The sequence below is a fragment of the Rhinatrema bivittatum genome, chromosome 5, assembly GCF_901001135.1.
Source record: "Rhinatrema bivittatum chromosome 5, aRhiBiv1.1, whole genome shotgun sequence".
Classification (NCBI taxonomy): domain Eukaryota; kingdom Metazoa; phylum Chordata; class Amphibia; order Gymnophiona; family Rhinatrematidae; genus Rhinatrema; species Rhinatrema bivittatum.
In genome coordinates, this window is record NC_042619.1 from 1,343,792 (window position 1) to 1,362,349 (window position 18,558).

An 18,558-nucleotide genomic window follows, 5' to 3' on the forward strand; every position below is an offset into this window, starting at 1 on the left:
AATGTACTTTTTGTTGACATAGCTTATATTGTTTCATGTAATTTAGAAAACAAAATGAGTAAAACCCCCACAAAATTGTGTTTTCTATCATTTTTAGTGCACAAGATTTTCTGAAACATGAAAAAAGTTTGGGTGAGAACCTCCTAACATGAAATGAAATTATTTGGTAGGGATGTACAGTCATCACTCCATTGATTTCAATCATTTTGGCAGTATGCACAAGTCTCAGAAATGGATAAGAGGGAGCACCAAAATGAATGATGTACACATATGTATGCGCCAACTCAATATACGCACACCATCCATCCATGCGGAAGACACACGCATACTGCCCAACCAACCAAAGCAACAAATGCATATCCCTATGCGCCAACTCACACCACCCATCCATGCGGAAGATACACACATACTGCCCAACCAAACAAAGCAACAAATGCATATCCCTATTTGGCCTGCACAGCCCTAGTCAGATGCCCCTGGACCATGCCAAGAGAGTCTTAAGTATTTAACACTAGCGTTGGTGCAGATCTTCATGTCATTTGCAAGACAAAATGTTTTTCCTAGCCTCTCCACAATATCGATCAATTTTATTTTCTAGTACTGCACACAGTATTCATAGAAATCTAATTTATTTAGTTCTATTTACAAATTCTCAGTCCATCAAAACATAAAACATCATAATGGCAGAAGTGCCACGCACTGAGGCCCCACACAAATGGACACCTCCAGCAGCACCAGACACCGAGGCAGACCTGATCCAAGGAACTCCGGGAGCAAGCTAAGCCCAACTGGACACATCCCAGTGCCCTGACTGACAGACATCAAATTTATTTTGACAGATTTAAAAAGGCTAATCATTTTAAAATATCTTTTAAAAAAATAAAGTACATGGAAAGGAGCAGTATTTGCACGATCATGAAGTATCCACTTGTTGAAAGTGCCCCACCACACACTGGTGGTAGAGTGAAAGGTTACAGTACTTCAGTCGTTACCTAAGATATTTAATCATCCCAAACCTCCCTCCTACCCTCCTGACCCATTCCTCTCTCCTGCTATTAAGTGCGCTAAGTAGTTTACCAACTTATCTCCATTCTAGTGTCAAAGGATGTGTTTTAAGGAATTGTTAAACAATTCACCCTCCCCTTCCCTTCAAAGACCACACACTTCCCCCTAATGAAACAGTAATATACCTTCCCTGCTTCCTATCCAATCAGAACTCTCTCCCAACTCCATGAGATAATCACGCTCCTGTGCATGGGGGAGTGAGCTTTAAAACAAGGCCAGAAACCTGTACGTAGCCCACCTTATTTCTAAGATATATAGAAGGAAGCTGCAATCCTCACACTGCATCATTTAGAACAATTCTCAAATTCTTTGCGCCAGACCCCTGTAACATTCCCGAGCTCTTAGGAGCTGGAGCCCACCACAAATTACCTGACTGGGGCATATTGGCTAAGATATCACAAATAAAGGACAAATACTGTATGAACAATCAGATATATCCCATTCCCAGAGAGGAATGTCCAACTCTCCACCTATCATAGCTGCTCCCAGAATTTCAGAGGAACTGCAGCACAGTGGTTTAAAAAATTCAAAACCTGATGACTTAGCAGAAAGATTTCGATTTGGAGAAGGTGAACCTTGTCACAAGTGCTCATCAAATATTAAATAGTAACAGAGGTCTAAGCTCTCTATTGTCAAATGCTCTCCCTCTGGCCCCAGAGCCCAGATAACATGTATAACCAACCATGTGCTGGACATCTGAATTCCATGGCCTTTGAGAAATCTTGCAGCAAAGGCAGGACTACAAATCCCAGAGAACTTCAGAATAGCAAGAAAGTTTGCCCAGCCAACCCCATCCCTGTGGATATTGGGCTTTTGCATTATCCCACAAAGGACCGTGGCAGGCCTGGGGGATAAGGCAGGATGGCATTCAGCTAAGCTCTTTAACTCTTCAAACCACCAACCCCAACTTCTGCTCTCCAGAGCAGGCCTTCATCAAGACTTTTGAGATTTCTGAGGATTTTCATTGAAGCGACGGAAGAAGTTCACTATGGCAGAGCCTTCCGAGACTGCCCTTGTAAGCTCCCCCTCTGCTTTTCCAGGTGAGCTTCTTGCAGCCTCTGGCATCTTTGAACTGCTTTTCTTATGGAAAATGTCTGCAAACTTGAAAGCCGGAGAAGCATCAGATGAGCTCCCCTCCCTCCAAGTTGGAGTCTGTGGAGATGGGATTTTATCTGGAATCCATGTAGTCATTCCTTGGCCAAAAATGCCAACTCTTTTAGTACCAGGGGAAGTTGCTGAGGTCTCCTCTGTTGGCAGACTGGAGGAGTCACCCAGGCTTAATTTTGAGAGTGCCATCTGCAATGACTCAAGGCCCTCTTGGTTCGTTAGCCTTCTATCCACAGAATGTCCCCTCTTGGTGAGAATCTGTGGGGATGGGAGAGGATGTGAACAACTACTGGGAAACAGATCGTCACTATTTTCTTTATGAAAAGGAATAACATTGAGTGTATGCCGACGGCTCACCTTCACCATAGGTTCCATCATTGTACAGCTATCCTGGCTTATTTTGCGTGATCTATCTGCCTGCAGGTTGACATTTTCCAGCTGACCACCACTGGCCTCAGAAGTTAAACTCTCCTCCTCTTTGAGGACTGCAGTTCCTTGCACTGATACTAGTCTTTGGGAGCTGCCACATGTCTCAGGGGTGTTTAGATTGCAGTTGGGGTTCTCCTGGAAACTCTCAATAGAGGAGGACTGAGGGACAGCACCGATGAGGGACTCCTTAGGAACCTTGATTTTCAGCTGGGGCGCTGGGGCTACAGCGGTTTTTGGTGGTCGAAGGCTGCGACTTCGCCAGGCAGGCCGGGATTTTGGCAGCAGCAGGAATTCCAGTTCTACATTCTGTAGATCCTTGTCCAGAGATGAGCAGGTGGCAATGGAGCGTCGTTTCTCCAGCCGTTCCCTCTTCAGTTTTACCTGTTCCCGGTCTTTGTTTTCCTGTAAATAGCAAGCAATCCAATTAAAATGAGGCAGATGAAACTGAACCCTAACTTGGGGCTATCTGGTGAGCCTCCAATTCAAGGGCTACATGCACTTGTCAGATCTTCAGGATGTTCCTAAAGAATTATGCATATGATAACTTTGCATACAGTGGAGGATGTGTGTATAAAACTCATACATATTCATTAGGAATTTTCTGAAACCTGACCAAAGCTTCCCCCTCCTGATGATGGAAGATGTTAGGCAGGGATTGGATGATACCTGGAATGGCATTATGAAGATGTGGGTGAGAGATGGGATGGTGATATGGAGGGGTGGGGTAATTAGTTTACCTGCACTGCAGTAAGGAATTTACTGCAAAAGGTTTTGAAGATATTACAGCAATCCTCCAGTTTAAACAGTGCCTCGTCCTCACAGTAGAACTCAATCAGGGCTGCTGTTGCCATCTTCATGCGTTTTAAGGACTCTTGGGCTTCTTCCAGCTCAACTTCAGCTGCCTGGAAAGAGGCAAGAATTGAGAGGCATCCAGCAGGAGGCAGAGGAGAAGAGGATCTGGTATAAGCAGCTCAAGAGGACAGTAGATCACATCAGCAAATTAGGACCAAGTGGCATCTACCTAGTAATCCAACCCCCAAAGCTATAGCACTTTATTTAAAAATAAATACTTTCCAGCTTTCAGCCATACAGGCTTGACCGTCTACAGGAGATTGATCCCTACACAAATGTTGCCTTCCCATTTTAGTAACAGATCAATTGGCCCATCTACTCTGCCCAGTTACTCCTGTCCACATGGCAAGGATTTATCCGTGGCCAGCTGTAGAAGCATGACCGCTGGTAGGATATCACTTCTTATTATCCAAGTCAGATTTTGTGTTATTCAGGTTCTCTACCATTCTGGGAAGATGAGCACACAAGATCGCATATTAATCCCTGCGCCTCCACCACCATGTTTTACTATCCAGTTTTGTAACCGTCTAAACAGTTACCAAAAACTAGTGGGGCTGATGCCCAAACATTTGATGGCCTAATCCCTGACGACTTACTGGACCGCACCCAAAAAGCAATCTACTCACCCTGATCCAGTTGGATTCTGGGACTCAATCTGCTGGTACAAACTCAGTACCCCAAGGCCTCCATTACCTATCTCCTTACCTCTGATCTTGAGGGGGTGAAGGGCGGTTTGTTTACAATACTGCAGCCTCCCAACCCTGTTCCTGCCACCCACATAGAAGATGACAGCAGATGAGAGCAACCCAGTCCATCTGGTCTGCCCAGCTCCACCCCCAGTACAACTCCATAGACTTAAAATTTCCCTTCAGTTCTTTGCCACTAGGAGCCATCTCTGATTATCCAATACTTTTTTGAAATTCATTACTATTTTTCTCTCCACCACTTCAACTAGGAGTGTGTTTAGTGCATCTACCACTGTTTGTGAAGAAATATTTTCTAATATTGATCCTGAATTCTCCCCCACTCCCAGAGCCTCATATACCATAAAAATCACTATACTGGGTCAGGCCAAGAGTCCATCAAGCCCAGCATCTTGTTGCCAGCAGTGGCCAATCCAGGCCACAAGTACCTGGCAGGAACCCAAAAGGTAGATAGACTTGAGGAAAGCCCTTGCAAGGAATCTGATTAAGGATGGTTTATGACTTTACCTCCAGAACTTGTTCAAACCTTTTTTTAAAGCCAGCTACACTAACTTCCTTTACCACATCCTCTAGCAATGAATTCTAGAACTTAATTATACATTGAGTGAAAAAGTATTTTCTCTAATTTGTTTTAAATGTGCTACATAGCAGCTTCATGAAGTGTCCCCTAGTCTTTTTTCAAAAGAGTAAACAATTTGTATTTCCATTGCTGCATTGCATACAGAGACAGACTTGTTGCAGTTTCCAGTTCAGTTTCTGCCTGCACGTTTATTTATACTTTATTTTCTATTTGGTAAGGGTCTGTCTTTGTTCTGCCTGTGTGATTGAGGCGGTATATTCTGCTGTCGAGTAGTTTCTATGCAGGGATTTATATCAGCTTGATTTGTTCTGCTTTCCTGATAGGTGTTTTAGGGCCTGGTGTCCATATTTACCTTTTCATGTTTGAAAGCTTGCACTTAGTACTGTTTTGACATGGAAAATGTACTATATTATTGTCATTCAGTTTATTCAAGACTGTCCAAGGGCCAATCCCACTCTCCTAACACAGGCTATAAGGGTTCCCAGTGTCCTTTTTTGCAGGGTTTTCTGGGTGGCACCACAGCAGTGTAAGTTCTTCTGTACAACAAAACTGGTGCCGGCTACAGGGCCCAGCCGATGCCGTTTATACACCTGGGATCATTCATAAACAATTTAGGACTTTTGCTGCTGCAGTTGGGGATAAGATTTTAAAAGTTTGGATTCTTGGAAAGAGCAGGGTTTTTTTTTTTAGGTGGGGAAAGGTGTCAGAGACAGAACATGAGATGGTTTCTATCGTGTGCTGGTTATTTGGAAAAACAAAATTCTCTGCTAAAAATAGAACCGGTGGGAGGAGGGCAGCCCCGTCACCGTTGGGGGGAAGGAGGGCAGCCCCATCACCGTTGGGGGGAAGGAGGGCAGCCCCATCACCGTTGGGGAAGGAGGTGCAGCACAACAGCCCTGGTATTGAGCTATCGAGTATTGTGTTCACCTCTGCTCACACCATCTCAAGAAAGATACAGCAAAACTAGAAGAGGTGCAGAGGAGGGTGACAAATGATAATGGGGATGGGATGAGAGGGCTCCTCAGCTTGGAGAAGAGACAGAGGGGACAGGATAGAGGTTTATAAAATCATGAGTGGGGTAGAACGGGTAAATAAAGGAGGGTTATTTATCCTAAATGAATCCTCCAGCATATTTATTAATACAGATTGTAGAAAGTACTTTTCCACTCACTCAATGCACTAACGAGCTGTGGAATCTGTGGGCAGAGGACGTGATCAAGGCGACGAGCATAGCAGTGTTAAATAATTTTAGACAAGTTCCTGGAGAAAGTCCATAAAACTTTATTAGCCAGGTAGACTAAGGAAAGCCAGTGATATTTTTGGAGTAACAGGAATTACTTCTACTTTGTGGGACCTGTTAGGTACTTGTGGCTTGGATTGGCCACTGTCGGAGACAGGATGCTGGTCCCAACAGACCTTGGTCTAACCTAACATTGCTATTCTTCTGTTTTGAGACAAGGGTGGTCCCAGACCTCAAAGCCACAAACAGGTCCGGTTGTCAGGAGATCCACACTGAATATGCATAAGATATCTGCATACAATAGAGGCTGCATATGCAAATGTATCTCATGAATATTCACTGTGGATAACCTGAAAACCAGACCCGTTTGTGGCTCTTGAAGACCAGATTTGGCCATCCCAGCCCCAAGTCTCTAGCCTAGGCCAACTGGCATGAAATTAATCAGCAAACCACTATTTCAGCAGATGCAGGGAGCACTGGTGCCCTGCCACCCCCCGACAAAGCACACTGATGCTCCAGGAACCTGAAGTCCTCAGTGGTCACCCACCCCCACCTAGCCTGCTCCGCCATGGGAAACGTGAAAGCAATCCAGTTAGGGGCATCAAATTCTCCTCTAACTCTTTATCCCTCTCCTTGATCTGCTCGCTGTGTGTTCCAGTGCTAGAATCATTGTGACCGCCTATTTTACTAATTTCTGACTGAAAACCATTAAATTAAGTTAATGTCCTTTTCCTTGCTGTTGAGTTTGGTAAAGCGCATCAGACAGTAAAGGTTCTGCTTTTAGCTTATCCACTCCTAGATGTCTAAAAGCGCCTCTCCCCCCTTTTACTGACTAGGATTACCAGAAATTCCTCACACTCCTCTGTGGCACTAATGGAGGGAGAGACCAGGATAGAAGGGAGGGGAAGAGAGCAGAGATCCCTCTCACCTGCAAAAATGTCTGCATTTGCTGCCTCATGTTTTCCTCCTCCAGACATTTCTTTGTGGTGGAGATCCTCTGCGACAGATGTTGCAGGTCAGCGTCCATCTCCTGAGAAAACAGCCTGACCAGCAAATGACCACAGGAAGTTAGAAAGCAGAGATGAGGAGACATAAGGTGACAGAGCAGGGGAGACGTTAGAATCTGGGGCCTGGGGATAAGCAACTTTCCCTGTCAGGATTGGGCTGCTGTAAAATAATTGTAACACTATACTAACAATGTTTCAAAACAGCTGAGAGTGTAACATCCAAAAATTAAAACTCAAAAAAGCTATTAAAATTTCTCCAAACACCAACAAAATATTTCAAACAGCAGACATCGCATAATACCCAATAATTAAATTGGCAGTCAATCAAGAAAAATAAACTTTAAAAGCCACCTTTACTTACCCTCTCCAGCAACTCTCCTACTCCTTTCCCTTCCAGGCCAATAGCACTCACCAGAAGCAGCAAGGGCTGCTGAAGCTCTGTCCTCAGTCCTCTTCCTTAGGGCCCACAACCAGCGTGTCTCACACACACACACACACACGGCAGCTCCCCGACCAGCGTGTCTCACACACACACACACACACGGCAGCTCCCCGACCAGCGTGTCTCACACACACACACACACGGCAGCTCCCCGACCAGCGTGTCTCACACACACACACACACGGCAGCTCCCCGACCAGCGTGTCTCACACACACACACGGCAGCTCCCCGACCAGCGTCTCTCACACACACACACACACGGCAGCTCCCCGACCAGCGTCTCTCTCACACACACACACACACACACACACGGCAGCTCCCCGACCAGCGTCTCTCACACACAAGTTGTAACATTCTCTTTCACTCTCTCACTTACACGTGCTGGCTCGCTCTCAATCTCACTTCTCCCCCTGGAGCACAAATGGGAACTGCAGCCTCCGCAGTCCAAAAAAGGAATCCCATTGGCTGCAGGGACTAAAGCTGCTCTCTCCCGGATCGTCAGCTGATATTCTGTTTCTCTCTGGGCCCCTGCTGCTCCTCAGGCAGACACTGCCTCTACTTCTGAATGCAACATGGCCCTTTCTTATTTATTTAAAAAGTCTCCTATACTGATGTTAGTCGAAACATCACCTCGGTTTACATGGAACAAAAGCAATGGAAATTACAAGTAACAGGGGAAAGGTAAAGGATACAAAAAACCAATAGGAGAGCAGAGAAGCATAGGAGCAAACAAGTGAACTATAATGTCATAAGAGCAAGGTCATAGTCAAATTCAGGTCATGATCCATCACACTCTTCTCACACTCCCACTACACATAACTTCCTCTTCCGGGCATATGAAAACTTTTTAAAGGCACATTCAAAACCGCTTTCTGCATGCAAATGAAATTATTAAAGAGCAGATTTTGTTACAACAGGCATGAGGGTGAGAGGACCATAATGCTGAAAAAGCCAGTGATAAGTACCCTCATTTTCACAGCAAGATTTAAAGTTACACAAGAACTAGACCTTTAAAATAGACCCTCAAATACAGAATAGAGAGACCATAAAGTATAAACAGAAACATGCAGGCAAAAACTGAACTGAAAACCACAGCAAGCCAGACTCTTATGCAGTGCAACAGAAAAACATTCTTCCTTACAAAACAAATAAAATCAAGAAGATATAAAACATCATTCATAATATTAAAAAGAATAAATATGGAAAACAGTGAACATCCAATAATTATAAAAACTCAATTTTTTTCTGATAATATTAACATTTTCAGAACAGCATAAACAAACATTTAAAATAAGGATTAAGAAGTCTCCATCTGTTCTTTGTAAACAAGGATATATAGGCTTTGCCTATATATCCTTGTTTGTAAGTTATCTGTAAACCGGCACGATGTGCAAACGGTTGCCGGTATATAAAATAAAATAAATAAATAAATAAATCTCTCCATACATAAAATCTTTTGATTTTTGGTGACCCAGAGATTGCTGTGGATTAGGGGAAGTGGGCCGCACATACTTTATCCTCTCTCATAAGTACTTACCCATGTTCATTCTCTCATATACTCCCTCACATGATCTCACACACAGTCTCCATGTCTCCTCTCCATGCCTGGTCTTCAGCCACTGTAGGACAGGCTCAAGCTCTGGGGACAGCTTGGGGAGGGGAGATGGACATGAAGGCAGGCACCCCCCACACCTGGGCCAGGCGAGCGTTTCAGCATCAACTGCCCCCTCCCAACACACCTCATGCAGGATGCACACACAACATAGTATTGTCGACATGATCCATCCAGTCTGCCCAGCAAGCGTCACTCCGTGCAAGTTACCCCTCAAGGGTCTAGCAAGGGCAGTAACTGGTGCTCCATGTCAAAGTCACCCAGGCTAATTTGTGAGTGAAATTGCAGAAAGGATGAAAGGTAAAGTTAGTCTATCTGCAGATGATACTAAGATCTACAAGACAGAGTGGACTCACCTGAAGGAGCAGAGAGAATGAAAAGTGATTTAAGAAAGCTTGAAGAGTGGTCAGAGATTCGTCAGCTGGGATTCAATGCCAAGAAGTGCAGAGTCCTACATTTGTAGTGTGGTAATCCAAAAGAGCTGTATGTGATGGGGGGTGAAGGACTGATGTGCATGGAATGGGAGAGGGACTTTGAGGTGATTGTGTCTGGTGATCTGAAGATGACAACGCAATGTGACAAGGCGATAGCTAAAGCCAGAAGACTGCGTGGCTGCACAGAGAGGAATATAGAGTAAGAAATAAGAGGTGATGATGCCCTTGTACAGGTCCTTGGTGAGGCCTCAACTGGAGTACTGTGTTCAGTTCTGGTGCCCGTATCTCAAAAAAAGGATAAGACAGGATGGAGGCGGTCCAGAGAAGGGCGACCAAAATGATGAGCGGTCAGCATTGGAAGACATGAGGAGAGGCTGAAGGATCTGAATGTGTGTTCACTGGAAGAGAGGAGGTGCAGGGGAGGCAGGATACAGAGCTTCACATGCCTGAACGGTATTTATGATGCACGAACTTCAAACTTTCTCTGTTGAAAAGAAAACAATCTAAGGGTCATGAAATGAAACTCCAAGGGGATGACCCAATCAATGTCAGGAAGTATTTCTTCCCGGAGAGGTGGTGGATGCCTGGAATGCTCTTCCGGAGGAAGTGGTGAAGACTGAAGTCTGACTGTTTTAAAGTGGCATGGGATAAACACTGTGGATCTCTAAAGGCTAGAGGATGGAAATGAGGAAAAGAGTGCGGGGGGGGGGGGGGGGGGGGTGACTTGCTGATGCAGCAGATAATACCCTTAGCAGAAGGCATGGGATTACTACCCTTACGTCTTGATGCTTTTGTCACAACTGTAACATTGCTCTTTGCTTTGATGGTGGGGGAGGTGAAAGGGGAATTGGATTTAGACCTTAAAGGACCCTGACATTTACAGTCTGAGGTACTGATATGCAACATAAGGGGAAAAGCACAGGACTGCTTCTACAGCAAAGTCCATAAATAAAGCACATCAAGCAGCATTGCCAGAATTTTCAAGAAAGGTCACTACTCGGTACAAAATGTTGCTAGCTGAAATTTTTATGGGTTATCAAAGCTTGGGATAACTGCATGGAACAGCAGCTACTACCCTTAAGAGAAACATGAGGGTAACCTGAATGCAGTGGCAGCTGCTACCTAGGGAAGTTTGCTGGGCAGATTGGATGGACCATTTGATCTTTATCTGCCATCATTTTGGTCGCTCTTCTCTGGAATACTTCCATCCTGTATCTATCCTTTGAGATACAGGCTCCAGAACTGAACACAGTGCTTCAGATGAAGCCTCACCAAGGACCTGTACAAAAGCATCATCACCTTACTAAGGAGGATATAGGAGAAATACCAGTTCTGGAGACTGTTTAAGGGTGATGATTCAGATGAACTGACCCGAATCACAGTAAACCTAGAAGATGTAGTAGGTAAGATTGTCAAGCTAAAGAATAGCAAATCACCAGGACCAGATGCTATATAGGGCTCTGAAAGAACTCAAAGATGAAATCTCAGACCTATAACAAATAACTTGTAACCTATCATTAAAATCATCCATTGTACCTGAAGACTGATTATATATATATATATATATATATATATATATATATATATATATATATATATATATATATATATATATATATATATATATATATATATATATATATATATATATATATATATATATATATAGGTTACAAGTTACAAATAACTTGTAACCTATCATTAAAATCATCCATTGTACCTGAAGACTGATTATATATATATATATATATATATATATATATATTCAGATGAACTGACCCGAATCACAGTAAACCTAGAAGATGTAGTAGGTAAGATTGTCAAGCTAAAGAATAGCAAATCACCAGGACCAGATGCTATATAGGGCTCTGAAAGAACTCAAAGATGAAATCTCAGACCTATAACAAATAACTTGTAACCTATCATTAAAATCATCCATTGTACCTGAAGACTGATTATATATATATATATATATATATATATATATATATATATATATATATATATATATATATATATATATATATATATATATATATATATATATAGGTTACAAGTTACAAATAACTTGTAACCTATCATTAAAATCATCCATTGTACCTGAAGACTGATTATATATAGTCTTCAGGTACAATGGATGATTTTAATGATAGGTTACAAGTTATTTGTAACTTGTAACCTATATATAGGTACCTGAAGACTGATTATATATATATATATATATATAATCAGTCTTCAGGTACAATGGATGATTTTAATGATAGGTTACAAGTTATTTGTTATAGGTCTGAGATTTCATCTTTGAGTTCTTTCAGAGCCCTATATAGCATCTGGTCCTGGTGATTTGCTATTCTTTAGCTTGACAATCTTACCTACTACATCTTCTAGGTTTACTGTGATTCGGGTCAGTTCATCTGAATCATCACCCTTAAACAGTCTCCAGAACTGGTATTTCTCCTATATCCTCCTTAGTAAGGTGATGATGCTTTTGTACAGGTCCTTGGTGAGGCTTCATCTGAAGCACTGTGTTCAGTTCTGGAGCCTGTATCTCAAAGGATAGATACAGGATGGAAGTATTCCAGAGAAGAGCGACCAAAATGATGGCAGATAAAGATCAAATGGTCCATCCAATCTGCCCAGCAAACTTCCCTAGGTAGCAGCTGCCACTGCATTCAGGTTACCCTCATGTTTCTCTTAAGGGTAGTAGCTGCTGTTCCATGCAGTTATCCCAAGCTTTGATAACCCATAAAAATTTCAGGTGAATATATATATATATATATATATATATATATATATATGTTCTGTGATTTTGATGTTTAGAACACTTTCCACTATTTTTCCTGGCACTGAAGTCAGGCTCAATGGTCCTATAGTTTCTTGGATCACCTCTGGAGCCATATATATATATATATATATATATATATATATATATATTCAGGTGAATTTCAGGTGAATTTCAGGTGAATATATATATATATATATATATATATATATATATATATATATATATATATATATATATATATATATATATATATTCACCTGAAATTCACCTGAAATTCACCTGAATATATATATATATATATATATATATATATATATATATATATATGGCTCCAGAGGTGATCCAGGAAACTATAGGACCATTGAGCCTGACTTCAGTGCCAGGAAAAATAGTGGAAAGTGTTCTAAACATCAAAATCACAGAACATATAGAAAGACATGGTTTAATGGAACAAAGTCAGCATGGCTTTACCCAAGGGAAGTCTTGCCTTGCAAATCTGCTTCTTTTTTTTTTTTAAGGAGTTAAACATGTGGATAAAGGTAAATCAGTAGATGTAGTGTATTTGGATTTTCAGAAGGCATTTGACAAAGTCCCTAATGAGAGGCTTCTATGAAAGCTAAAGAGTCTTCTGACAGGAGCTGTGCTTTTATGAATTGCAAACTGGTTAAAAGACAGGAAACAGGATTAAATGATCTGTTTTCACCGTGGAAAAAGGTAAACAGTGGAGTGCCCCAGGGATCTGTACTTGGACCAGTATTTAATATATTTATAAATGACTTGTAAAGGAGTATGAGTGAGGTGATCAAATTTGCAGATGACAAAATTATTCAGAGTAGTTAAATCACAAGTGGATTGTGATAAACTGCAGTAGGACCTTATGAGACTGGAATATTGGGCATCCAAATGGCAGATATTTTTTTTAATGTGGACAAGTGCAAGTTGCCAGTAGTGGAGCACAAGATGGCGCCAGGCATCCATTGTTCCTGCCATGTGACAGGGGCCGACCAATGGTACCGGTAGCCCCTGTGACATAGTAAGGGCAAAGGCTATCGGCGCCATTTTGAATACTGGCAGCTGACTGCCCGAGTGCAGGAGATTGCTCCAGGACCCCAACTGGACCACCAGGGACTTTGGCAAATCTTGGAGGGGGGGGGGGATTGTAGTTAAATTTAAAGGGTTGGGGTTTTTTTGTTTTGGTTTTTATTTACTTAATGGAAAACGAATACCATACGTAACTAACAGACGAATTGAGGTCCCCCGAAAACAGATGTAACGGATTTGGGTCCCAAATATGAATACCAAATCGAATGTTTCCATCCCTGCTGCACATCCCTATAAACTGCTATCAATCGATAAGGATTAGTAGCCTGGGATGTAGCCATTTAATGTTTGGGTACTTGCCAGGTACTTGTGACCTGGATTGGACACTGTTGGACACTAGAGATGTGAATCGTGTCCTCGAACGTCTTAACGATCGATTTCGGCTGGGAGGGGGAGGGAATCGTATTGTTGCCGTTTGGGTGTTTAAAATATCGTGAAAATCATTAAAATCGTGAGCCGGCACACTAAAACCCCCTAAAACCCACCCCGACCCTTTAAATTAAATCCCCCACCCCAAATTTATTTATTTATTTATTTAGAACTTTTCTATACCGACTTTCCAGTAACAGAATTACTGATCAATTCGGTTTACAATTTGAACAATAACAACAGTGACAAGTAAATGTCTTACAAGGAACAGGAAGAAAATAACTTGGAAATAAATATGTGGGTTGATTACATAAAAAGTACTATATACAAATAGTACTATATACAAATATATACAAAGCCTAAAGGTGGGTAGAGGCACTAAACAATGGCGTTGGACTGACAAGAGGGTGGGTATTGGGATTTGGACTGCCAAGGAGTTGGAGTTGGTTAGACAAATTCTTTTGGTATTCCTTGTGGTATTTTGGGGGTATTCTTTGGGGTTTCAGAGAAGTTCCAGAGCTGAGCTTGGATAGTTCTTGTGTAATTCTCTTGTTGGTTGTTTAAAATAAATTGAAGTTCTTATATAGCTTTCTTGTAGGTTGAATGAAAATAACCTTGAGGGGTCCTTGGCAGATATTATTCCGCAGGCTGATGTTATGGAAAAGCTTGATGGAAGAGCCACGTCAAGTTTTTTTTTGAAAATAATGGGGCATTGTACTGATTTGAGTTCTGGTGGGAGACTATTCCAGAGTTTGGGACCAGCTGTGGAGAATGCTCTTTTGCTTAACGTTGATTTCATTGGTGGAGTCTGGAGGTTGTTTCTGTAGGCTTTTCTCACTGGTCTTGTAGATGTGTGGCATTGTAAAGGGATTTTGAGCTCAAGTAGTGTTAGGTTATGTAGTGATTTGTGTATTGTTGAGAGCACTTTGAAGCGTATTCTGAAATTGACGGGCAGCCAATGTAGGCTTTTTAATATTGGTGAGATGTGGTCTCTTTTGTTAGTCTTGGTTAGAATCCTTGCCGAAGCGTTTTGCAACATCTGTAATGGTTTTAAGGTGTTTGCGGGGAGGCCCACTAGAAGAGCATTGCAATAATCTATTTTCGTGAGAATGATTGCTTGTAGAACCAGTCGGAAGTCATGGAGATGGAGGAGTGGTCTAAGTCTTTTTAAGACTTGTAATTTGAAGAATCCACCCTTTACTATATTGTTGATGAGAGCTCTATAATTCATTTGGTTGTCAAGTATGACACCAAGATTTCTGACTTGTGGTGACAGTTAGTTGAGGAAAGAGGTTGGTGCTGGGAAGTGAGTATGTTCCATCTTGAGAAATGAATAGGTATTCTGTTTTGTTTTGATTAAGAATAAGATTTAGGCTTGCGAGTAAGTTGTTGATGGCTTGTAGGCATGTATTCCTTAATAGACTGCAGGAGGTCGTTCAGCGGCGAACCCCCGCTGAACGACCTCATGCAGTCGATCTCCTGCCGGCGCCATTTTCCGTACGGAAAACGATTCGCGGCAGGAGATCGCTCCCAGACCCCCGCTGGACCCCCAGGGACTTTTGGCCAGCTTGGGGGGGCCTCCTGACCCCCCCACAAGACTTGCCAAAAGTCCAGCGGGGGTCCGGAACGACCTCCTGCAGTCGAATCGTGTTGGTCTATGGCCGCCGCCATTTTGCGGCCGCCATTTTGCAAAATGGCGCCGGCTGAAGACAACACAATTCAACTGCAGGAGCCCGTTCCGGACCGCCGCTGGACCCCCAGGTAATTTAAGGCATTTGGGGGGGTTTTAGGGGGTTTTAGTGTGCCGGTTTTCCTGCCATTGGTTTAGGGCAAGTAAGTAAGTTCCTGCCCTCCCCCTTCCCCCGATTTACGATTTTTTAACGATAAATCGGGGGAATTGGTATTGTATCGTGGCCCTAACGATTTTTGACAATTTAAAATATATCGGACGATATTTTAAATCGTCAAAAAACGATTCACATCCCTATTGGACACAGGATTCTGGGTTTGATGGACTCTTGGTCTGACCTAGTATTGATTATCTTATGTTATCTTCCTTTTTCTTACTGGTTATTCCTCTTTGTATGCAGCCCAGCATTTTTCTGGCTTTAGCTATCACGCTGTCACATTGTCTTGCCACTTTCAAATCAGTAGATGTCATCACCCCAAGGTCCCTTTCTGAAGTACTTGTCCTGATATATAGCCCTCCCGACGTAAATTTCAAAATACAGCAGCTCTATTATATTATATCAAAGACTTATCTTGCTTGCTTGTCTGTGTGTAGCTATCTTCCAGAACAATCGGGGGCCTTCGGATCATAAGTGTCCCAATGGCTATGGCACGACAGCAGCTAGATGACTTTGGGACACTTATGATCCTCTGGCCCCTGACACAGACGCAATGCATTGAAACACTGCCAGTGTTGGATGGGCATGCGTTCTGGTTGTTTTGGAAGGTGACGACAGCTACATGGACAAGCAAGAAAATCTTTGATATACTATAATAGAGCTGCTCTATTTTGAAATTTACATTGGGAAGGGTTAGATATCCAGAACAAGTATCTTGAGAGATTTCTAAAGAATAAAAAGCTTTGAATTTTATTTGCATAAGAAAAAAATTTAAAGTTATTGGTGGCTTTAAATAGAGCCAAGCGGTACTTGCCTTTTATTTTAGTTTTAACCAAAATGTTTATTGCCCATTATAAGCAGTACCAGACATCAGATTTCGGCACAGACTTATGCATCTTTAATTGTTTGTTGATTGAATCCAAATTGCCAATTCTTCAACCACTCTTCAAGCTTTCTTAATTCACTTTTCATTCTCTATTCCTTCAGGTGAATCCACTCTGCTGCAGATCTTAGTATTGTCTGCAAATAGATAAACTTCACCTTCTATCCCTTCTACAATGTCACTCAAAGATATTGAAAGAACCAGTCCCAAAACCAATCCCTATGGCACTCCACTCACAGCTCTCAGTCAAGCTGTTTGTAATCCATGCAATGGGAAGAGTGCACATGGAGAATGCCTTCACTCCCCCTGCCTGTGCATGGAGGAGGAGATGGGTTGCTGCTGCTTTCCTCATCAGTGAGAGGCTGTCAGCTAGCTTAGGCAGTTGTACACTAACTGGAAAACCTCTGTGCCACAGCTTGAAGGGAAGGCTGGTGGTGAGCATTCTTCAGGGAGCAGATTCCATCTCTTACCTTGACGCTGGACCTATGTGTTCAAGCTTGCTCATGAAGCCCACAAGTTTCATATCTTTCTTCTCTGCTTCCTAAAAAAATAAACAGAGTTTGTATTCCCTCCTGTACAAGCACTCAAATTCCTACCATCCCATCATGCCCCAGCAATCTACCAAGAAGTCTCACCATGGCAACAAAGTGCATGAGGTTCATCCCAGGCTTGTTGGCTTTGGTATCTGCTAGTTTCAGAAGTGAGGCCATTCGGAACCCAATGGCATTTCCTGCATAACCGCCCTGAGAAGCGAGAGAAGTCAAGAAGTGCGGCATGACAAACTCAACTTCCAACAATCCCAGCATCTGGCATACACCACATTTTTATTTATTTTATTTGTTTATTTATGAACTTTTAATATACCGACATTCGTAGGACACATCATACCGGTTTACAATCAACTCTAGCAGAAGGAAAAATTACATGAAACAGGGAAGGGGGAAGGGGAGTAGTTAAGAAAAGGGAGAGAGAGGAGCCAGGCGTAAAAAAACAAAAAACATACATGAGCGAGAAGAACAGAGGAGAGAGAAACATATGTAGGAACTGTAAAACAGTGATAACTAATAACATTTCAATAAATTACATAAACCAAGCTCCTTCCTCAATTGTTCTAGGAGAGTGAGAGAGAGAGAAGAGAGATGAGGGAAGAGAAGAGAAGAGTAGAGAGAGAGAGAGAGAGTAGAGAGAGAGAGTGTAGAGAGTGAGTGAGTGTAGAGAGAAAGTGAGTGACAGCCTGAGCCATAGTGCTTCAGAGGACCAGCTGCTCTCATTCAATGGGGATTTAAAACATTTTTAGGTTGTATAATCAAGTTCTAAGCAGTTTACAATACAATTAGATAGGATGATTGAATTACTGTGACCCCAATAAATGAGGTAAGTGGACAAACACTCAAAAGTATATATTTCCTTATTTACAAAATACTTGATTGCTCACCTTTAATCTTCCAGAGTGAGGTACAATATTAAAATGATACTTAGATTATGCACAATATAAAACCAACGCTCTCACTCATTCATCTGCAGGCCAATGCAATATGAACTGTGCATCCAAACTGGGCGCATATTGTTTAACGCGCACACAATGACCTTTCCTGGGTGCCCGATGCAATAAGCAAATGAGCCACTGTTAAAAAGGATGCGCTAGGGATACATGGTGCGTCTCTAGCATGTCCATGGCTGTGTACTGCTTAGGGAAATGGACAATTTACGAGCCTTCATTTTTCCCCCGGCACAATATACACGTTCTGGAGCATTTATAATATTGTAGGTGTATATGCTGTGCCCCCAAATTTATTTCAAGACTTTTTTTTTTTTTTAAAGCATGGGGCTGTTTTCTGTGGGTCTTCCTAGTCCGCATCGTAGTGATGCTTAAGTCAGAGGAACCTCAGAAAAGCAGGTTTTTTTTGTTTTTAAGTTGAGCCCTTGACATGCAGGAAGGCTATGCGCCTGCTACAGGCAGGCATAACATTTTATGGGTTTAAAAAGTGGGTGCACGGGGATTTTTTGCATTGCAGGGTAATAGCTAATAGTCTCATCTACATGGCACTTACATGTGATGAGCACTAATGGCTTCATGTTTTGGATGTGCTGATCCCAACG

At 42.3% G+C, this 18,558-nt stretch overlaps 1 protein-coding gene across 3 annotated transcripts in view; it reads right to left on the bottom strand.

Annotated features, from left to right (window-relative positions):
* Window positions 1–568: 568 nt before the first annotated feature.
* LOC115091730 (FH2 domain-containing protein 1-like) overlaps window positions 569–18,558 on the bottom strand; it is a 129,549-nt gene continuing 111,559 nt past the window's right edge. For 2 of the 3 annotated variants that reach the window (XM_029601886.1, XM_029601885.1), the window contains 5 exons: window positions 17,094–17,201; window positions 16,929–16,999; window positions 6,906–7,020; window positions 3,339–3,503; window positions 569–3,003 (listed from right to left, as the gene is read on the bottom strand). In XM_029601886.1, the coding sequence (XP_029457746.1) occupies window positions 1,999–3,003; window positions 3,339–3,503; window positions 6,906–7,020; window positions 16,929–16,999; window positions 17,094–17,201 (1,464 nt within the window). In that variant the 3' untranslated portion in view covers window positions 569–1,998. The remainder of the gene's footprint in view (window positions 3,004–3,338; window positions 3,504–6,905; window positions 7,021–16,928; window positions 17,000–17,093; window positions 17,202–18,558) is intronic. The other variant, XM_029601887.1, reaches the window with a different exon arrangement.